The sequence below is a fragment of the Bos javanicus genome, chromosome 18, assembly GCF_032452875.1.
Source record: "Bos javanicus breed banteng chromosome 18, ARS-OSU_banteng_1.0, whole genome shotgun sequence".
Classification (NCBI taxonomy): Eukaryota; Metazoa; Chordata; class Mammalia; order Artiodactyla; family Bovidae; genus Bos; species Bos javanicus.
In genome coordinates, this window is record NC_083885.1 from 46,743,094 (window position 1) to 46,765,969 (window position 22,876).

The following is a 22,876-nucleotide window of genomic DNA, read 5'->3' on the forward strand; positions in this document are numbered from 1 at the left end:
TTTTAGAGAAGGATAAAGACACTCACCCAAAGTGACACAGCAAATAAAGGTGGACATAGAACCCAGGACCCAAAGACAGATATCTGGCCCTTAAAGAAAAAGAGAAAAGAGCCAAGATGGAGGCGAGGGAAGGAGAAAGTGCTGACCAGGCGGAGAAAGTGCTGACCAGGCAGAGAAAGAGGGAGAAGACTAGGCAGTCACACAGATCCACACAGCACAGACACAGGCCTAGGGCTTTGGGGTGAGGCAGGTGGGGGCAAGGGGTGACACTCAGCCAGGCTGGGCTGCCCCCGCCAAATGAGGAAGTGGCTGGAAGCCCGTACTGAGGGAGGCCACCCAGGAGATGACAAGGACTTTTAGCCCCAACAGGAGAGGAGCCACAGCTAGGGAAGGAGGAACCTGAGGTTAGGGGCTATAGGGGGATGGGCCAGCAGCAGGAAGCCCCGTCCAGGCAGCACACCCACAGCTCCCCGGGCCTGGGCTCAGGAGAGAAAAAGGGGAAACTGAATGCCAGTCATGGGACAGAGTCTGAGTGACCTGTTGGAGTCGGGGGTGAGTATTTGGAGTCCGGAAGAGGGTCACAGCCGAGCCCCAGGCGGCACTGGCTATTAAACACTGCCACTGCCCAGGCCTGGCCGAGTCCTGTCACAGAAGAATCAACACGCCACTACCACCACCAGGTCTGGAGTGAGCAGAGCCTGCCTGCTCAGGCGTCTCAACGTGGCTGAAGCGCAGTGAGCCAGGGGCAATCAGGGACCAGAGGAAGTTCTGAGCCAGGAGGGCCCTGATCTGACTCAGGAGTCAACAGTCTTCCTCTGGCTGGGCGTGGGGACCTGACTATTGGGGGCAGGGGTGGGAGCAGGGGGCCAGGATGTGGCAGCAGTGGTCCAGTTTCTTGTGAGGATTTTGTGAGGTCCGTGAGAATCAGGCCTGCCTAGCACACAGTAAATGCTCAGTGAATGTTAATCATTATCAATATCATTGTTGTTATTGTTACTAGCAATTCAAGGCTTCCCAGGTGACTCAGTGGTAAAGCATCTGCAGACATGGGTTCAATCCTTGGGACAGGAAGATCTCCTGGAGAAGCAAATGGCAACCCACTCCAATATTCTTGCCTAGAGAACCCCAAGGACAGAGGAGACTGGCGGGCTATAGTCCATGGAGTCACAAAAGAGTCGGACACACCATAGTGACTAAACAATTCATGTCTCCAGTTCTGGGCTCCCCTTCAGAAAAAAATCCTCCTTCTACCTCTCAGTCTCAGCCTCCTGATCTGATTCTTCCAATTCCAGCCAGGCCCAGGCTGTCCCCAGTCTAACAGCCCCACAACCCAGGCACCATCCAATCAGATGTGGCTGCAGGGCTGGGTCGGAGTCTTGGGGTCCCCCTTTGGCTGCTGATATGTGGGGAAGTCCGAGGTGTTCCAAGGGAATGGGCTGAGGTGGTGGCAGTGTGAAGCATTCCAATATTTTAACCACAGGTACAGCTGTACTCCCCAGAAATGGAAATGGCAGCCCACTCCAGTGTTCTTGCCTGGAGAATTCCATGAACGGAAGAGCCTGGTGGGCTGCAGTCCATACAGCCCATGGGGTCGCAAAGAGTTGGACACAACTGAGTGACTAAGCACAAACATAGCTGTACTGGAATAGACCCTAATATGCCAGTTGGTCTCCAGCCCAGGGTCTCCATCCCACTGGGGAAAGGAAGAGACAGAGATGGAGGGCAGACCCCTCCCCACAGTGCCCAACTCCAGGAAGCAGGGCTGCCCTGAACCCCACGAGATCTGTAAAGTGTCTCAGACTCTCTTGGCAGCAGCCCAAGTGTTGGGGTTGTTGACTTTCCCAGAAAACAAGCCATGGGTTGAGTCTGTGACAAGCTCGCCTCTGTGGAAGCTACAGTCCCTTCCCCGACTCCCTGCTTCCATTCTCCCCACCCCCACCAGCGTCCACCCTCCCCCCAGCAGCCAAGGGAAGCTTTCTGAAAAGTGAGGCAAATCACTTACTTTTTTAAATGGCTGAAGGATTTGAACAGACACGTCACCAAAGAAGAGATGTGACTAGCCGAATAACACGTGAAAAAGCGTTCAACATCATTAGTCATGAGGGAAATACAAGCTAAAACCACAGTGAAACACCACTACACGCCCACTAGAGTGACGAAAATTAAAAAGACAGACCCTGTCAAGTGTCAGCAGACATGAGGAGCAGTTGGAAATGTGGAATAGAACCACCACCTTGGAAAAGAGCTTGGTAGTTTCTTATAAATTTAAATAGTCACAGGGACTTCTATGGAGGTCCGGTGGTTACGAATCTGCCCTGCAGTGCAAGGGGCATGTGTTCAATCCCTGATTGGGGACCTAGAATTCCACATGCCTTGCATGCCTAAGCTGCTGCAACACCACAATGGAATATCCTGAGTGTTGTAACTAAGACCTGACACTGCCCCCAAAATAAATACATATATTTAAAAATTTTAAATAGTCACCTACACATCAGATCAGATCAGATCAGATCAGTCGCTCAGTCGTGTCCGACTCTTTGCGACCCCATGAATCGCAGCACACCATCCAGCAATTCCACAAAGGAAGGCGTTTACTGCAGAGAACTGCAAACACATATTCAGGGACTTGCCTGGTGGTCCAGCAGATAGCACTCAGCACTCTCAGTGCAACCAGGCTGGTAGGGATGGGGCACCCGCGTTCAATCCCTGGTCCGGGAACCCACAACTAAGCCTACAAGCGTCAACTAAAGAACCCTGCACGCCCCAACTAAGGGCCCACGTGCCTCGGTGAGCACCCAGTGCAGCCAAAATAAATAATTAAATTTTTTTAATTAAAAAAAGAAAACATAAGTTTATATAAAGACCTGTCCATCTCTCTGTCCTCCCCTCTTTCCTCTCTTCCCCTTACTTCCCCTACTGGAGCTACACTGGCCTTCTTGCTGTTTCTCCAGTAAGTCAAGCTCATTCTCACCTCAGGGCCTTTATACCTGCTGTCCCCCATGCAGAATTTTCCTCTGGGCCTCTGGCCACTAGACTAAAGACTGTATCTCCTGGCTTCATTTGCATTTAAAAGGCCATATGACTTCACTCTGGCTGATGGGCCATGTTGGAAGTGAATGAGCAATGTATAGGCCATGGCTTTCATGGAAGGGTAGACTCCATCCTTCTTCAACTTTCTCATTTGCTGGAATTTCAATGAGGGAGTGATCACATTAAAACAAGTGGACAAGGGCAACATAATAAGGACAAAAGAGCAACAGGATAGAAGGAACCTCTGTACCCATCACATTGGAGGAGCCCTGGACTCATGAGAGGGAGAAACTTCTACCTCATTTAAGCCACCCATGGTAGGTAGTCTCCAAAAACAGTCACCAAGATTTTCTTCATCTCAATATGCACATACTATCCCTCTCATCAAGAATTACAGAGGGCAAACTTCTCTGGTGGTCCAGTGGTTGGGACTCCACACACTTCCATTGCAGGGATAGTGAGGGGCACAGGTTTGATCCCTGGTCAGGGAACTAAGATCTCACATGCCATGTGGCATGGCCAAAAACAAATACATTTTTTTTTTAAATTTCAATAAAACTTTATTTTAAAAAAATAGGATCACAAAACGGTCCATCCTGCCAAGTGGCAAAGGCTAGGGCTTACATAAGGGTTTGGACTTAAGTATCTAAATGCACACACTGGTCTAGACCCCACAGTGACATGTTTCGTAGACAAAGAAGATTGTGTGAAGCCCTGAGCTGTGAAACATGAACTCTGGGGAACCCCAGTGTGAATGAATGATCTTGCAGCCACATCTTTATGATTATAAGGAAGATTTATAGATGTTAAGCAGCATAGGTCACCCAGTACACAGTCTCCTACATCTCAGACATGTGCATATGTAACTTAATAACTCTCATCATAAGACCTGATACTGGGTTGCTCACAGCTCGTTTCAGTTCACTTTAGTTGCTCAGTCATGTCTGACTCTCTGGTACCCCAAGGACTGCAGAACACCAGGCTTCCTTGTCCATAATCAATTCCCCAAGCCTGCTCAAACTCATGGCCATCGACTGGTGATGCCATTCAACCATCTCATCCTTTATTGAACCCTTCTCCTCCCACCTTCAATCTTTCCCAGAATCAGGGTCTTTTCAAATAAGTCAGTTCTTCGCATTAGATGGCCAAAGTATTGGAGTTTCAGCTTCAGCATCAGTCCTTCCAATGAATATTTAGGACCAATTTCCTTTAGGATGGCCTGGTTGGATGTCCTTGCAGTCCAAGGAACTCTCAAGAGTCTTCTTCAACACCACAGTTCAAAATCATCAATTCTTTGGCAGTCAGCTTTCTTTACAGTCCAATCCTCACATCCATACATGACTAATGATTCTTGTCTTGAAATTCAACAATACTGACGCAGGGACTGTCTTGGTGGTCCAGCGGTTAAGACTCCACCTTCTAAATCACAGGATGTTGGGTTCCTTGCACGGTCGGAGAACCAAGATCATGGGTGGCCTGGAGCAACTAAGAGCTCCTCAGCTGCAAGCCTCGGGGAGGAAACTGAGGTGTCCTGGTCACAGGGAAATCCCAGAGGACACAGCGTGTCCAGTGAGCAATCCCGGGAGGGCCGAGGTGCAGAGCTGCAAACTGAGCAAAGGTCTCCGCTCTAGCCATCTCAACAAATACATTTTTAAAAACTTCCCTGGTGGCGAACTCAAACCAGGGTTCTGTGACAATCTAGAAGGGTGGGATGGGGAGGGAGGCAGCAGGAAGTTTCAAGAGAGAGGGGATATATATACACCTATGGCTGATTCATGTTGATGTATGGCAGAAATCAACATAATATTGTAAGGCAATTATTATTCAATTAAAAATAAATAAATTAAAAAAAAACCCTACCATGGTGGTCTAGTGACTAAGTCTCCATGCTCCCAACACAGGGGGCCCAGGTTTGATCACTGGCCAGGGAACTACATCCCACATGACACAGCTGAAAGATCCTTTGGGCCACAACTAAGACAAACATATATATATATTTAAGTTACAGAGCCCATTTCCCTTCCCCTTGAATCTGAGCCAAATTCATGACTTGCTTGGATTTAGATCACAGTGAAAGTGCTGCTGTGCCAGTTCTGAGCCTGGGCTGTAGGAAACCTTACCGCTTTTGCTCTTACTCTCCTGGAATCCAGCTGCCATGCTGTAAGGAAGTCCAAGCTCCCTTCCTGGAGAGTGAAGTCATACAAAGAGGCCCTAGAGGATGAGATATTCTGAGGAGAGAAAGGCCACAAGGATAAGACCCAAGGCACCCGGCAGACAGGAAGTGCCCAGGGCTCCAAAAGATGCAGTCATCTTGGATCTTCTGTGCCCTTCCAGCCACCAGCTAAATGCAGAGCCCCTTGAGTGACCCCCAGGCAATACCACATGAAGCAGAAGAATCATCCCATCAGCTCACAGTATAGAATCATGAGAAACAATGTTGTTTTAAGCCACTACATGTTGGGATGGTCTGTTACAAAGCAGACAATGGAAACAGCCCTGGTACTTTGGGGGACCTTGTGCGTGTGTGTGCATTAAGTCCCTTCACTTGTGTCCGATTCTGTGACCCCACAGACTGTAGCCTGCCAGGCTCCCCGGTCCATGGGATTCTCCAGGTGAGAATACTGGAGTGGGTTGCCATGCCCTCCTCCAGGGAATCTTCCCTACCCAGGAATCAAACCAGCGTCTCTTATGTCTCTGGCATTGGCAGGAGAGTTCTTTACCACAAGAGCCACCTAGGAAGCCCTAGAGGGCAGGGAACCTTGCAACTACAACCAACTCTGTAGTTTCAAATGCCCTGCTTGAACTAGCTGAGTTTACAGGGTGAAGTTTGTGAAGATTTGGAGATTAGTGCACACGTGATCAAAGAGGAAAGCCGAGCACCCAAATATCAGAGGGAAGGAAATGATGGAATTTTGGATGAATCTGAATGGACACACACCCGTACCACAGCTGCAAGGAAAAGTGGGAAAATGGATTTCTGAGGAGGTTGAATTCATAAGGTAAGAAATTCCTAAAAAGTAGAAGACAGCCAAAAAAAAAAAAAAAAAAACCTGAGATGATGTTCAGAGGGCTCTGGACGTCTGGGATAGAAGGCATGAGAATTGTCCAAAATACCAGGGGAACCAATCCATCCAGCCTGCCTTATCCTTCCTAGGTAGGATAATAGTTTGATTCTTTGGTTAAAACAAAAAGAAAAACCACAGTGAGATACCACTCCACATCTATTAGAATGGCAAACAACAGCAATAAATGGACAATATCTAGAGCTGCCAAGGATGTGAACAGTTGGAACTCTCATGCATTGTTGACAGGAGTGCAAAATAGTACAGATACTTTAGATAACAGTTCAGTTGTTTCTTATAAAGTTAAACATATTCTTACTGTATGATCCAACAATACCATTCCTAGGTATTTACCGAAGAGAAATGAAAACTTAAATTCACATAAAAAGCAGTTTGCCATATGAATAGTGGCTTTAGTCATAATGTCCAAACTAGAAACAACCCAAGTGTTCTTCAGCAGATGAATGGACAACCTGTGGTATATCCATACAATGGAATCCTGTTTGGGATGCATGTTAAATTGCTTCAGTGGTGTCTGACTCTCTGTGAGTTGGACACAACTTAGCAACTGAAAAGTAACAGTGTATTTGTCAAACCCATAGAACAGTACACTAAAAAGGATGAATTTTACCCTATATTAGTTCTATGTGCATTCATGCTTGGTTGCTCAGTTGTGTCTGACTCTTTGAGACCCCTTGGACTGTAGCCCCACCAGGCTCTGCTGTCCATGGGATTTCCCAGGCAAGAATACTGGAATGAGTTACCATTCCCTCCTCCAGGGGATCTTCCCGACCAGGGATCGAATTTGAGTCTCCTGCATCGGCAGGCGGATTCTTTACTACTGAGCCACCAGGGAAGCAAGGTTGAATGCCTCATCAGCAGATATTGTTCTTTTCCCCTTCTACTGGAATAGCATTTGGAATCAGACATCTGGTCCCCTGGCCAAGACTATGTTTCTCAGTCTCTTTGGAGCCAGGTGAGGCCTCATAACTGTCTTCTGGAGGATAGAATGAGGCAAGAAACAAAGCAGGCAACGTCAGGTTGTGTTTCTAAAGGCAAAAGTGGGACTCTCCCTGTCTCTGCCCTTCCTCTTGGCTGGAGTGTGGCCCTGACGCTGGCAGTAGGCATGCATCTTAGACCACAGTGGCTGAGTTTTCATTCATAAAATGAAGGTCTTTTAAATATAATTAAGGTAATGCTTGATGGATTTACCAATTGTGGTTCACCCATATCATCAATGCAGTCATTACGAATGAATTAGAACTCTACAAGCTGATTTGAAGGGATTTTAACTGAGAAAAGCTAGATGCAGAGAAGTGATTCTATTGGTGGTACGAGTGCAGTGATTAAAATGAATCCCTTATAAATATATATGTATATATATGTTTGCATATTTGAGTGACAGTGGGGAAAACTACCTTAGGATACACTCAGGCTGTTAACGTTGGCAACACTGGTGACCTCGGTCAGGATAGGAGATGGGGAAGGGTAAACACAAAATAGGGTTGAATGTAAAGGAACTACGTGAAAACAACAGTGTGTATAACATGATGCCGTTTATATAAAATGATGTATGTAAAACTGTGCATATCTGAATAGAAAGAAGTATGAATGTGTAGTCAAGTAAATGTCAACAGTGGTATCTCTGGGCAATGGGATTTAGATCATTTAGATTTTCTTATTTTTAAAAACTTGGTTGTCTTTTTTTTTTACAGGGGATTTTTTAGTACATATAATTGGGGGGAAAGATATTTTAATTTCAGAAAGCATAACAAATTCAATTTTGCAGAAGAAAAAATAATAGGACTTTTTCTGCCAGGAATGGTGTTCTAAATAAACCAAAAACCATCTCCATTGGAGAACAGACAAAAATGCAGGATGAAATCTATGGGGGAAAAAATTATTAAAAGCAGCAAAACACTAGTTAGAGGGAGGGCTTCCCAGGAGGTGCAGTGGTAAAGAATCCATCTGCCAATACAGGAGACTCGAGAGATGCGGGTTTGACACTTATGTTGGGAAGACCCCCTGGAGAAGGAGATGGCAACTCACTCCAGTATTCTTGCCTGCGAAATCCCATGGACAGAGGAGCCTGGCGGGTTACAGTCCATGGGGTCTCAAAGAGTTGGACATGACTGAGCACACACACCAATAAGAGGGTAAGGAAATAGTATTGAAAACTCTGAATAAAACAAGAGTGGAGTTCAAAACTCAAATGCCTTTGGGACAAATGCCTTCTTCCATGCAAAAGATGGTTTGAGCAAAAGTAAAGGCCCAGATCCACCCAGACTGGACAGTCTGAACCTCAGCTCTTCCTTTTAAGCTGAGACCTGAGGTCATCAAGGTAAGAATGAACCAGGAGGGACTTCCCTGGTGGTCCAGTGGCTAAGACTCTGCACTCCCAATGCCCAGGGCCTGGATTCAATTCCTGGTCAGGAAACTAGATCCTACGTGCCACAACTAAGAGTTCGTATGCTGCAGCTAAAGATCCTACATGACAAAACCAAGGCAGATGAGCCCAAGTGTCACAACCAAGACCAGGTGCAGCCAAATAAATATTTCAAAAAACCTTCTGATGAAGAGCACTACCAAAAACCTACAGCAAGCATCATTTATGGTTAAGTATTAAAATATTGGGGCTTACCAGGTAGCACCAGTGGTAAAGAACCTGCCTGCCAATGCAAGAGACTTAAGAGACGCAGGTTTGAGATGTGGGTTTGATCCCTGGGTTGGGAAGATCCTCTGGCTGAGGGCATGGTAACCCACTCCAGTATTCTTGCCTGGAGAATCCCATGGACAGAGGAGCATGGCGGGCTATAGTCCGTAGGGTCACAAAGAGTCAGACATGACTGAAGTGACTTAGCACACATGCATTTAAATATTTAATGGTTAAATATTAAAAGTTTTCCTTCTAAGTGTGGAATAAGACAAAGAAAGATGTCTGTTGTTATTGCTTCTTTTCAACTTTGTCCTGGAAACCTTAACTCTGAAGTAAAGCAGGAAAATAAATAAAAAGTTATTGGCATCATTATTAATAGATTATGTGATTCTGGCTAAAGAATGTTCAGAAGACTCTACAGACTAATTTATTAAAATTCATAACAGAACTTAGCTAGGTAACTGGATATAAAATCAATGTATAAAAATCAATTTTATTGCCACATACCAGTCATAAACCAAACAAAGGTGGAGAAAAGTAGCCATCTATATTAGCGTAAATGATCAAGTGACTGGTAATAAATCCAACAAACTGTATGAAAAGCCTCTATAAGGGAACTTTGTAAAAGACTTTTTAAAAAATCTAGATAATGGTTTGATATACCATGTTATTGGATTTGGATAGCAGTTTCCCTTGAATTTACCTATATGTTCTATCCATTCATAATCTAGATTTTAAAAGCTTTTTTCTGTGCATCTTGCAGGTGGATTCTAAATTTTATACTAAAATCAAAGAGCCAATTATAACAAAGATACTCTTAGTGAAAAAACAAGGAGATAGTTTCCACCCTAGCTGATATCAAAACTTTTTATAAAGCCAGACTTCTCTGGTGGTCCAGTGGCTAAGACTCCATGCTCCCAATGCAGGGGCTAGGGTTTGATCCTTGGCCAGGGAACAAGATCCCAAATGCTACAACTAAAGATGCCACTGCTGCAACTGAGACTCAGTGCAATCAAATGAATAAATAAAAATAAATATTTTTAAAAAGACTTGTAAAGCAATGGAAATTAATTCAATGATTGGTGAACTAGAGTAGAGATTCTAGAAGTATACCTATGTACATATGGCCCCCTGACTTGTGATAGAGGTTTTTACTGCAAAAAAAGAGAAAAAGATGATCTTTTCAATAAATATACTGAGTTTGCTATCTAATTGGATGAAAATTACATTAGACTCCTACCTCATACTAAGCACAATAATCAACTTTAGGTAGATCACAGACCCAAATTGAAAAATAAAATGAAAAAGTTTTAAAAGATAATGTAGCATAACTGCAAGGAAGAGAAAAGATTTCTCCTTTTTTAATTTTTAAAAATTGAAGTATAGTTGTTTTAAAATGTGTTAATTTCTGCTGCACAGTTAAGTGATTCAGTTATACATAGACATATTATATACATACTTTTAAAATCTTCTTTTCCATTGTGGTTTAACACAAGATATTAAATACAGTTCCCCATGCTATACAGTAGGACCTTGTTGTTTATCCATTCCATATATAATAGCTAACATCTGCTAAGATTTCTTTTTTTTTTTAATTTTTTTAAAATTTTATTTTATTTTTAAACTTTACATAATTGTGCTAAGATTTCTTAACCAAGACTCAAAAAGCACTAACTACAAAAGACAAGATTGTTACATTTGGCTAATCAATGTTAATAATTTGTATTCATCAAAAGATGTCTTAGAGTGATATGGTTATATATTTATATTTTAAAAGGTCTTTATTGCTTAGAGATACTTACTAAATTTTCTTTGATAAAATAATAAGACTTTTAGAATTTGCATAAAATAACCCAAGGGGGAAGAAGTGTAGGTAGAGAGGAAATGAGATTGGCTATATACTGACAGGCTTCTCTGGTGGCTCAGTTGGAAAGAATCTGCCTGCCAATACAGAGGCGTAAGTTCGATCCCTGGATCGGAAAGATCCTGGGAGAAGGAAATGGCAACTCACTCCAGCATTCTTGTCTGGGTAATCCCATGGACAGAGGAGCCTGGCAGGCTACAGTTCATGGGGTCACAGAAAAGTCAGACATCACTCAGCGACTAAACAACAAATACACTGACAATTGTTGAAGCTGCTAATAAGCCTATGGGAATTCATTACACTGTTCTCTCCACTTTGGTGTATGTTTTGAGATTTTCCATTAAAAAGATACCATTACCAAATGGTCAGAGTGGGAGAAGATATTTCCAACATATGATGTAGACTAAGGATTTGAGTAGGGGATATAAAAGTAACTCCTTCAAAAACAAACAGCCAACCCCAAAAGAAAAGTGAGCAGAACTCTTAAGCAGACCATTTACATAGGAGGAAATCCATATTGCAGTAAAGGTATCAATAGGTTCTGAAGTTCAGTGGGGAATGTGAATTAAAACACCTACCCCTCAGAACTTTCTGATTGGTCCGGAGGTTAAGACTCCACGCTTTCAAGGCAGGGGACAAAGGTTTGATCCCTGGCGGGGGAGCTAAGATCCCACATACCATGCAGTGAGGCCAAAAAAGGACACCTTCCCCTCTATACCTGGAAATGACAAAAATGGCAAAATCTGACAATACCACGTGTGGGTGCTAAAAGATAGGGAGCAACCAAAACTCCCACGCACTGCAGAAGGAGTGAGTGGCAGTGGTTTAACCACTTTGGGAACAATTTGGCATTGTTATTCCCAGTGACTCAGAACTTCTGCCTCTCTATCTATATCCTAAAGAGACTGGTGGATGGACACCAGGAAGCCTGTGCAAAGCTCTTCATAGCTGTCCTACTTGCAAAGCCCTTCAAGGGAATCAACACAAATGTTCATCAGAGGAAGATGGATACGTACTTTGTAGTAGATTCACACCATGGGACATTATGTGATAACGAGAATAAATATCTTGACTGCGTAGAATAAACACAGTAGAGGTACTAGTACTTGTCACAACATGGATTTATCTCACAAACAGAATGTTGAGTGAAAGGAAAAAGCATATATGAAAGAGTATATGCAATATGGTTCCCATTTACATAGAGTTTTAAAAGAGTCCAGATTAGACTATAGTGTTTAAGAAGCACACATAGGTGGCAAGACTACTAAGAAAACCAAAGAAAGGATTCCATCAAGTCTAAATGGTGGTAACCTGTCAGAAAGGAGGAAGTTTTATGAATAAAATAGGACAAAACATTTTCTAGAATGCATCAATGACATCTTTTTTTTTCCCCACTGTGGATGTGTATGCATGAGTGTTCACTCAATGATTCATTATCCTGTGCTTTTGCTTTTCGTTTGGGGGGTTTTGTGGGCTTTTTTTTTGATAGGTGTTTGATATGTCACAATAAATAAAATTTAGAAGATCTTAATGCTTGCTCATTATGAAACTTTTGAAAAATACAGCAAGATACAATAATAAAAATGAAAAAAAAACACTTCACCTATATCTGAGAGACAATCTCATTACGGTATTTTGTTGTATTTCCTTCCTGTCATTTTACTGAATATATTTTTATATATTTCTGACCATATCATATGTGCAAATCTGCATGCTGCCCATCTTTGCAAACAGCTTGTATTTACCTGATCAGATCAGATCAAATCAGTCGCTCAGTCGTGTCCGACTCTTTGCGACCCCATGAATCACAGCATGCCAGGCCTCCCTATCCATCACCAACTCCTGGAGTTCATTCAGACTCACGTCCATCGAGTCAGTGATGCCATCCAGCCATCTCATCCTCTGTCGTCCCATTCTCCTCCTGCCCCCAATCCCTCCCAACAAGGAGCTATATTCTCTTGACTGGTCATTCGGGACCTGACCTCACTGTACACATCTGCTCTTTGCCCTGGGAAAAGAGCAAAGAGATGACCTTCAGAATAAAGTAGACACCAAAGCTAAGATTTTATTTCTCAATTCATCTATGCTCAAGAAGAACCATAGGATGAGTCTCCATTTTCCTTTTCCCCTTCCCACATGAAGAACATAGAATATGGATGTGGTGGGAGCAACCTAGGACCACTCAGGCCAGGGCACTCCCCTAGGAACAGGAGAGCCATTGGTCAAAGCAGCTTGGCTCTCTGATGCCATGAAGCCTCCATACTGACACCATGAAGCCTTGGACTGTTTATGCTTGGTCTGTTGGTTCAGTTCAGTTCCATTCAGTCGCTCAGTCGTGTCCAACTCTTTGCAACCCCGTGGACCACAGCACGGCAGGCCTCCCTGTCCATCACCAACTTCCAAAGTTTACCCAAACTCTTGTCCATCGAGTTGGTGATGCCATCCAACCATCTCATCCTCTGTTGTCCCCTTCTCCTCCTTCCTTCAATCTTTCCCAGCATCAGGGTCTTTTCAAGTGAGTCAGCTCTTCACATCAGGTGGCCAAAGTATTGGAGTTTCAGGTTCAACATCAGTCCTTCCAATGAACACTCAGGACTGATCTCCTTTAGAATGGACTGGTTGGACCTCCTTGCAGTCCAAGGGACTCTCAAGAGTCTTCTCCAACACCACAGTTCAAAAGTATCAATTCTTCAGCGCTCAGCTTTCTTTATAGTCCAACTCTCACACCCAAACTTTACTACTGGAAAAACCATAGCTTTGACTAGACGGACCTTTGTTGGCAAAGTAATGTCTCTGCTTTTTAATATGCTTTCTAGGTTGGTCATAACTTTTCTTCCAAGGAGTATGCATCTTTTGATTTCATGGCTGCAGTCACCATCTCCAGTGATTTTGGAGCTGGAAAAAATAAAGTCAGCCACTGTTTCCCCATCTATTTGCCATGAAGAGATGGGACCGGATGCCATGATCTTAGTTTTCTGAATATTGAGCTTTAAGCCAACTTTTTCACTCTCCTCTTTCACTTTCATCAAGAGGCTCTTTAGTTCTTCACTTTCTGCCATAAGGGTGGTGTCATCTGCATATCTGAGGTTACTGATACTTCTATTGGTTAGAGAGAAATAAAGTTCTCCTTTGTTTAAGCTACTGTTTTATTGTATTCTGTTATGGATTCGTATCGTACCTAACCTGAAAGTGAAAGTGTGAGTCCCTCAGTCATGTCAGACTCTTTGCAACCCCCTGGACTGTAGCCCTCCAGGATCCTCTGTCCATGGAATTCTTCAAGCAAACCTACTGGAATGGGTTGCCATTTCCTCCTCCAGGGGATCTGTGGTACCTAACCTAGACCCTACCTAAATGTTCACATGTAAACAATTTTTCGTGTTTCCGGAATCTTAGACACATCAGTTTTAATTGGTTCATAATATTGTATCCTGTGAAAGTGTTGAATTTTTCATTCACTCATCCACTCATTCATTTATTCCACATATATTTGTTGAGTGCTTACTGGGCCCCTAGTTGGTGAAATGGTGGACAAAACTGCCTTCCTGGAGCTTACAACCTAGAGAAGGAAGACAAGTGATATACAAGAAAACAAATAAATCAACACAATAACCCTTCTCTACTTTCAGATACAGCATGTTCCCAAACATGTTGTAGAGACTAATTGCTCACTAACACCACTCTCCGTTGCCCCTTTGGGACTGGACTACATCCTCCCTTGCAATTGGTTATGTGAACCAAAGAGCTAGTGTGCAGATGTGTGTCCGACCTCCAGGTGTGATCCCCAAGACCTCCCACGTATGCCCCTCCTCTCTTTCAACATTCACTGATGGAGAGGATGAGGGGTGGGAGCAAGGGAGCTAAAGGAGCCCAGAGCTGCCAGATGGGGTAGCTCTACCCCACTGACTGCATCATGCTATCCTGTGGGGGGAAAAAAAAAAAAAGGTTGTATCAAGCCACTGAGACTTGGGGAAGAAGACTTACTTCTTCAAGTAACAACTGCTATTAATTTGGGACTTCCCTGGTGGTCCAGTGGCTAAGACTCTGGGCTCCCAATGCAAGCAGCCCAGGTTTGATTCCTGGTCAGGGAACCATATTCCACATGCCGAAACTAAGACCTGGTACACTCAAATAAATAAGTAAATAAATTTTTTAACTGCTAGTAATTTACCTTTCCTCATACACATGAAGAAAGGGCTCTGGTAGACTGCAAAAATGGCTCCAGTTTTTCACCCCTTCCTGTCTCCTTGCCCTTTGCCATCTGATTTCACAGCCACTTCCATCAAAGGGAGGAATCTATTTCCCCACCCCTTGATCTGAGTAAGTCTTGGGCCATGAGGTGGCCAATAGAATGAGGTGGAAGAAATGACTTGATAGTTGACAACAGTTGCTGAAAAACTGAAAATAGAGGGATACATAAATTTGTTTAGCAAAAAATACCTAGGAGGGCCCTTCTTATTACAGTTATCATGGACACTAGCATGTTAATTAAAGCTCCTGCATCTCACTTAGCTTCATTCAAGTCAGCATTTCCCACATTCATTTTATTAAGGAGGCTTTTATTCTCAAATACCAATTAATATCCCATGGACCTTTGTCAAATGCTAGTAGGTCATAGTTAAATTATTTCCAATTTGGTTTTGTTTGTTTTGCTTTATTAAAAAATGGTGCCATAGAGACTTCCCTGGTGGTCCAGTGGTTAAGAATCCACCTTGCAACACAGCGAATGCAGGTTCAGTTTCTGGTCTGGGAACTAAGATCCCACATGCCACAGGGGAACTGAGCCCCCTGCACCACAATGACTCAAGCCCATGCACCCTAGAACCCATGTTCCGCAACAAGAGAAGCCACCGCAAGAAGTCAAAGATCAAGCACAGCCAAAAATAAATATATAAATAAATTTAAAAAAAATTTTTAATGATGCCATAAAAATCCTTGGGGTGAAATCCTTTTCCACTTGCCAGATTCTTTCCAGTAGTGTAAATGATGAATTAACAGATATGAGCATTTTCATTTTTTTTTTTTAGATATGAGCATTTTCAAGTTTTAGACTTGGGGCCCAATCCTTCTCTATAAAAATCACTCCCCTTCACACCCCGATTGTGGTGAATGTGAACAGGGTCTCCCATTTCCCTGAACTCTCCTCACCAAAGGGAACCACATTTCAAACATCATTGCTGATTTGACAGGCAAAGGGCTGCCTCTCAGTATTTCAAAGGGCAAATTATTTGAATATTACCAGGGATAAACTTGGCTTTTATCTTTTTTGGCTCTTTATGTTTCTTCTTTGAATTGTCCTTTCATATTAATTGCCCATCTTTCTTTTGGGTACTGGCTTTTCCTGTTAATTCCACGTTAATTTATTAATATGTTTATCACTTTTCTATTATACCTGTTGCAAATATTTTTCTCTATTAGTTCACTTCAATTTTAGTCATGCCTTTTTTAAAATAATAATTTTTGTTTGTTTGTAGTCGGTATGTGGGGTCTTAGTTCCCCAACCAGGGATTGAACCAGCACCCACTGCATTAGGGAGCAAGGAGCCTTTAACTTTGGAATGCCAGGGAAGTCCCTAGTCATGCCCTTTTCAAACATATGGGATACTCAACTTTGTACACAGTCAAATCTGTCAATCTTTTCCTTTATGATTTATTCTCTCTCTTTTTTAAACAGGATTTTTTCTCAGCCACACCCAGTGGTAGGCATGCGGGATCTCCAGGGATCAAACTCACGCCTCCTGCAGTAGGAGCATGGAGTCTTAACCACAGGACCGCCAGGGAAGTCCCTGTGATTTGCTCTCTTAAAGTTCAGAAAGTCTTCCCCAACCCAGAGGTTATTAAATATTTATTTCATCTTCAAGATTTTTATTGTGTAATTTTCTTCCCACATTTTACTCTAGTCCATCTGGAATTTATTTTCATTTATCATGCAAGATGAGGCTCCAAATTGATATTTTCCCCCAAATGGCTGAGACATAAACCCAACTGGTGTGACATTATGCTTCTGTTCAATAATAGTCTTGCTTTCTTTACTGTCTTTAGCCAGTCATTCTGGTATATTACCCAGGATGATTGCTCTTACACTGACATCACAGTTCATATTATATGAGTTCCATGATTTTGTCTATCTTGTCACCAGTGTATCCACAGTACCTTGGCATATGGCAGGATCTCCATAAATATCTAGTGAAAGAATAAATGAGTGAATGAATGAATGAGTGCGTGAGCAAATAAATGAATGTATACAATACGCTAGTCCTGATCTGGGCACTGAGTGTGTTTATGTTGGTGATAACATTCTGCCCGTTCCTCTGTGAGGCCCAAGGAGGAGTAGGAAACAGTTTAATCAGCTTATATCAGGTAGCCACTGCTGCATAATGAAATTCCTCACAACTAATGCCTTAAAACCACAACGGAGGGCCAACTCTTCCCTCAGGGGCAGAGTCAGGCGGGCCTAAATCGGCAGCCAGCCACTAAGGGCGCTTTCTTAAGCTCTGTGAGGAATGGCTGGGACGAGACCAAACAGACAGGAAGTTGGGCACTTACTTGTGGCAGTGCATAGCACAAGCCTTTCAGGAGGGAGAGAACACCCAGACTGCAGAGCCTGAGGCCTGCAGTCAGGTGTACAAGAGCTTAGCCTGGCTCCATTCAAACTACTGCAAACACAAGTACCCTCACCTCAGACACACAAGCTTCAGTGGCCTGTCCTTGGAAGAGTACAAACTGATCCTGTCCACAGATATGTTGGACGAGTTTAAGGAGATGAATAAAGGCATGTGGAAGAAACGGCAGAAGTTTGTCCCCAAGAAGCCCAATGAGAAGCACAAAGCCTAGGCTCAGGCCTTATAGCCCTGCCTACCTAACCATGAAGTCATGTATGTTACCATTATCAATAAAACACCCTGATTTTCCCATTAAAAAAAAGAACAGCAACTTTATTTGCTCACTGTCCTGCGTTTCAAGAATTCGAAAAGGACGCAGCAGAGATAGTTGTCTCTGCTCCACAGGATGTCAGCTCTGGCTAGGACACCCAAGGGAAAAGAATCCAAGGGGCTTCTTCGCTTGTGAGCCTGGTGCTTTGGGAAAAGCTCAAATGGCTAAGGGATAACTCGAACAACTGCACTGGGGTCATACATCAGGGGCATCTATTCTCACTCTCACCTGGCTTCCTTAGGTCTCCACGTGGCCTTTCCATGTGGTCTCCCCAGTGTGGAGCTCAGAGCTCCTGAGCACACAAAAGCAGAAGCTCCCAATCTTAAGGTTTAGGCCAGAACTGGCTGCGGGGGGCGGTGACTTCTAGCGAGGCACACATCCAAGGCAGATTCGAGGAGAGAGGATTACATGAGTATGAATAGGGAGGTATAGCTCTTTGGGAACCTTAGTATAAAACTGCCTTCCACTATTCAGTAAATGGCTCCTTATTGACCATTCACAAGGGCCAGGCTGGAAGCAGGTGCTGTTGGCAGGCCTCACAGACACAGGCTCCTGAAATGCAGTGAATGTGGGGGCCCAGGCCATTACTGGGCCCTGAGGCGGGTACCTCTCCCAGTCGGAGAGAGGGAGTGGGCTCCATTGGACATAACCCCAGGGATGTGCCTTAAAAGTGAGGAGACCTGGGGTACACAGGGGATGAACCACTTAGAGACTGTCTTGGTGAATCCCTAAAGTCTAAAGGCAGAGAGATGAGGCTGGGGCCAAATCAGAACCTATATAACGGGAGATGATGGAGGCCCTGGGTATCACTGTAAGAAATCTAACATTCATCTCTGTAAATATTTATTTGTTTATTATATATTTGGCTGCATCAGGTCTTAGTTGCCCTGTGACATGTGCGATCTTAGTTCCCTGACCAGGAATCAAAACTGCATCCCCTGATTCTTAACCACTGGACCACCAGGGAAGTTTTTAGCACTCATCTTGAAGAATAGTGATTCCCAACCAGCAACTGGGTATCCGAATTACCTGCGTTTAGCTATTTTGAGGTATTTAAACAATACCTCCACGTATCTCTTGACTTCCTACTTTTGCATTCCAGTCCCCTATAATGAAAAGGACATCTTTTCTGGGTGTTAGTTCTAGAAGGTCTTGTAGGTTTTCATAGAACCATTTAACTTCAGCTTCTTCAGCATTGCTGGTTGGGGCATAAACTTGGATTGCTGTGATATTGAATGGTTTGCCTTGGAAAAGAAGAGATCATTCTGTCGTTTTTGAGATTGCATCCAAGTGCTCCTTTTTGGACTCTTGTTTACTATGATTGCTACTCCATTTCTTCTAAGAGATTCTTGCCCACAATAGTAGTTATAATGGTCACCTGAGTTAAACTAACCCATTCCAGTCCATTTTAGTTCGCTGATTCCTAAAATGTCAATGTTCAATCTAGCCATTTCCTGTTTGACTATTTCCAATTTGCCTTGATTCGTGGACCTAACATTTCAGGTTCCTATGCAATATTGCTGTTTACAGCATCGGACTTGACTTCCATCACCAGTCACATCCACAGCTGGGCATTGTTTTTGCTTTGGCTCCGTCTCTTCAATCTTTCTGGAGTTAGTTCTCCACTGATCTCCAGTAGCATATTGGGCACCTACGAATCTGGGGAGTTCATCTTTCAGTGTCCTATCTTTTTGCCTTTTCATACTGCTCATGCAGTACTCAAGGCAAGAATGCTAAAGTGGTTTGCCATTCCCTTCTCCAGTGCACCACGTTTTGTTAGAACTCTCCACCATGACCTGTCAATCTTGCAAAAGTAGGAAGTCAAGAGATACCTGGAGTAACAGGCAAATTTGGCCTTGAAGTACAGAATAAAGCAGGGCAAAGGCTAATACAGTTTTGCCAAAAGAATGCACTGGTCATAGCAAACACCCTCTTCCAACAACACAAGAGAAGACTCTACACATGGACATCACCAGATGGTCAATACGAAAATCAGATTGACTATATCCTTTGCAGCCAAAGATGGAGAAGCTCTATACAGTCAGCAAAAACAAGACCGGGAGCTGACTGTGGTTCAGATCATGAACTCCTTATTGCCAAATTCAAACTGAAATTGAAGAAAGTAGGGAAAACCACTAGGCCATTCAGGTATGACCTAAATCAAATCCCTTATGATTGTAGAGTAGAAATGACAAATAGATTCAAGGGATTAGATCTGATAGACAGAGTGCCTAAAGAACTATGGACGGAGGTTTGTGACATTGTACAGGAGGCAGGGATCAAGAAAAAGAAATGCAAAACGCAAAATAGTTGTTCGAGGAGGCCTTACAAATAGCTGAGAAAAGAAAAGACGTGAAAGGCAAAGGAGAAAAGGAAAGATATACCCATTTGAAAGCAGAATTCCAAAGAATAGCAAGGAGAGATAAGAAAGCCTTCCTCAGTGATCAGTGCAAAGAAATAGAGGAAAACAATGGGATGGGAAAGGCTAGAGATCTCATCAAGAAAATGAGAAATACCAAGAGAACATTTCATGCAAAGATAAGCACAATAAAGGACAGAAATGGTATGGACCTAACAGAAGCAGAAGATATTAAGAAGAGATGGCAAGAATACACAGAAGAACTATACAAAAAAGATCTTCATGAGCCAGATAACCACAATGGTGTGATCACTCACCTAGAGCCAGACATCCTGGAATGTGAAGTCAAGTGGGCCTTAGGAAACATCGCTACGAACAAAGCTAGTGGAGGTGATGGAATTCCAGTTGAGCTATTTCAAATCCTAAAAGACAATGCTGTGAAAGTGCTGCACTCAATATGCCAGCAAATATGGAAAACTCGGCAGTGGCCACAGGACTGGAAAAGGTCAGTTTTCATTCCAATCCCAAAGGAAGGCAATGCCAAAGAATGCTCAAACTACCACACAATTGCACTCATCTCACACGCTAGTAAAGTAATGCTCAAAATTCTCCAAGTCAGGCTTCAACAATACATGAACTGTGAACTTCCAGATGTTCAAGCTGGATTTAGAAAAGGCAGAAGAACCAGAGATCAAATTGCCAACATCTGCTGGATCATAAAAATAGCAAGAGAGTTCCAGAAAAACATCTACTTCTGCTTTATTGACTATGCCAAAACCTTTGACTGTGTGGATCATACCAAACTGTGGAAAACTCTTCAAGAGATGGGAATACCAGACCACCTGATCTGCCTCCTGAGAAATCTATATGCAGGTCAAGAACCAACAGTTGGAACTGGACATGGAACAATAGACTGGTTCCAAATCAGGAAAGGAGTACGTCAAGGCTGTATATTGTCACCCTGCTTATTTAACTTATATGCAGAGTACATCATGAGAAATTCTGGGCTGGATGAAGCACAAGCTGGAATCAAGATTGCCGGGAGAAATATCAATAACCTCAGATATGCAGATGACACCACCCTTATGGCAGAAAGCAAAGAAGAACTAAAGGGTCTCTTGATAAAAGTGAAAGAGGAGAGGAAAAAGTTGACTTAAAATTCAATGTTCAGAAAACTAAGATCATGGCATCCGGTCCCATCACTTCATGGCAAATAGATGGGGAAACAATGGAAACAGTGACAGACTATTTTGGGGGGCTCCAAAATCACTGGAGATGGTGACTGCAGCCATGAAATTAAAAGACACTTGCTCCTTGGAAGAAAAGTTATGACCAACCTAGACAGCCTATTAAAAAGCAGAGACATTACTTTGCCAACAAGGGTCCGTCTAGTCAAAGCTATGGTTTTTCCAGTAGTCATGTATGGATGTGAGAGTTGGACTTTAAAGAAAGCTGAGCGCAGAAGAATTGATGCTTTTGAACTGTGGTGTTGGAGAAGATTCTTGAGAGTCCCTCGGACAGTGAGGAGATCCAATGAGTCCATCCTAAAGGAAATCAGTCCTGAATATTCATTGGAAGGACTGATGCTGAAGCTGAAACACCAATACTTTGGCCACCTGATGTGAAGAACTGACTCCTTAGAAAAGACCCTGATGCTGGGAAAGATTGAAGGCTGATGGAGAAGGTGGTGACAGATGATGAGATGATTGTGTGGCATCACCGACTCGATGAACCCAAGTCTGAGTAAGCTCTGGGAGTTGGTGATGGATAGGGAAGCCTGGTGTGCTGTGGTCCATGGGATTGCAAAGAGTTGGACTTGACTGAGTGACTCAACTGAACTGAAACAACAAATGGGAGGAGGAATGTCCAGTTAGGAACCATTCTATGGATCAAGAGATGGGCTGGGCTGCATATAAGGCTTGAAAACATAGCCATGTAGTTAGTCATCAAAGCCCCCAGAATATAACGGAGATGTTCATCTCAGGAGACTGTCTAGAGTCAGGACAGAAAAGAACTCATATCAGTGCCTCAAATAACATTCTTTGGAGCAAGATGTGGCCATTAATTCCTTACATCAAAAGGTGGGATCTATGTAGCTTCATTTTGAATCTGGGTGGGTCTTGACTGCAGAAGTGATGCTGTGTGATTTTTTTATGCCAAGTCATTAAAAAAAAATACAGTTTCTGCCTGGGTCTTTTGGAACACACACTCTGGAAGAAGCCTGTCCCCAAGTAAGATCATGATGCTGGAGTGGCGTGTGCAGCCTCTCTGAACAACAGTCCACTGAGTTCTCAAGTGACAATCAGCAACATTGTTAGTGAGCCACCTTGGACAGTTGAGTTTTCAAATGACCACCCCAGTCAACATGTGACTCCAACCACAGGACGGACACCATATGAAAACAACCCCACTGAAACCTTTGTGACTTTCTGGTCCTTAAAGTTAAAGGAAAAAGAAAATGGTTGTCTTTAGCTGCTTAATTTAGGGATAATTTGTAATGCAGCAATAGATATCTGAAACATTGAGGTTGCAAACTCAACCCAAACCCTAGGGACTTCCCTGGTGGTCCAGTAGCTAAGAGTCCATGCTCCCCGTGCAGGGGGCCAGGGTTCAACCCCTGGTCAGGGCACTAGGCCTCACATGCTGCAATTAAGACCTGGCAGAGTCAAATACATAAACATTAAAAAAAAAATCCTAATCCTACAGCAGCCAGACACATGATGTAATTCATTAAGCTGCGAAGAGCCAGCTCATTGGAAAAGACCTTGATGCTGGGAAAGATCAAGGGCAGGAGGAGAAGGGGGTGACAGAGGAGGAGATGGTTGGATGGCATCACCGACTCAATGGACATGAGTTTGAGCAAACTTCAGGAGACAGTGAAGGACCAGGAAGCCTGACATGCTGCAGTCCATGGGGTTGCAAAGAGTCGGATATGACTTAGCGACTGAACACAACAATGCGAGGCCTAGTGTGGGA

At 43.4% G+C, this 22,876-nt stretch overlaps 1 protein-coding gene across 1 annotated transcript; it reads left to right on the forward strand.

Moving 5' to 3' along the window:
- Positions 1-297: 297 nt before the first annotated feature.
- On the forward strand, positions 298-17,564 carry LOC133229425 (ubiquinol-cytochrome c reductase complex assembly factor 2-like). Its single transcript, XM_061385798.1, has 2 exons — positions 298-319; positions 17,087-17,564. Exons 1-2 carry the CDS (start codon positions 298-300, stop codon positions 17,440-17,442), a joined length of 378 nt encoding a protein of 125 aa, XP_061241782.1. The 3' UTR covers positions 17,443-17,564.
- The last annotated feature ends 5,312 nt before the right edge of the window (positions 17,565-22,876 follow it).

Coding starts and splice junctions, on each gene's coding strand:
- LOC133229425 (XM_061385798.1), top strand. CDS start 298: ATGAGGAAGTGGCTGGAAGCCC. Junction 320..17,086: donor GAGGAAGTGGCTGGAAGCCC/GTACTGAGGGAG, acceptor CCAGCCACTAAG/GGCGCTTTCTTAAGCTCTGT.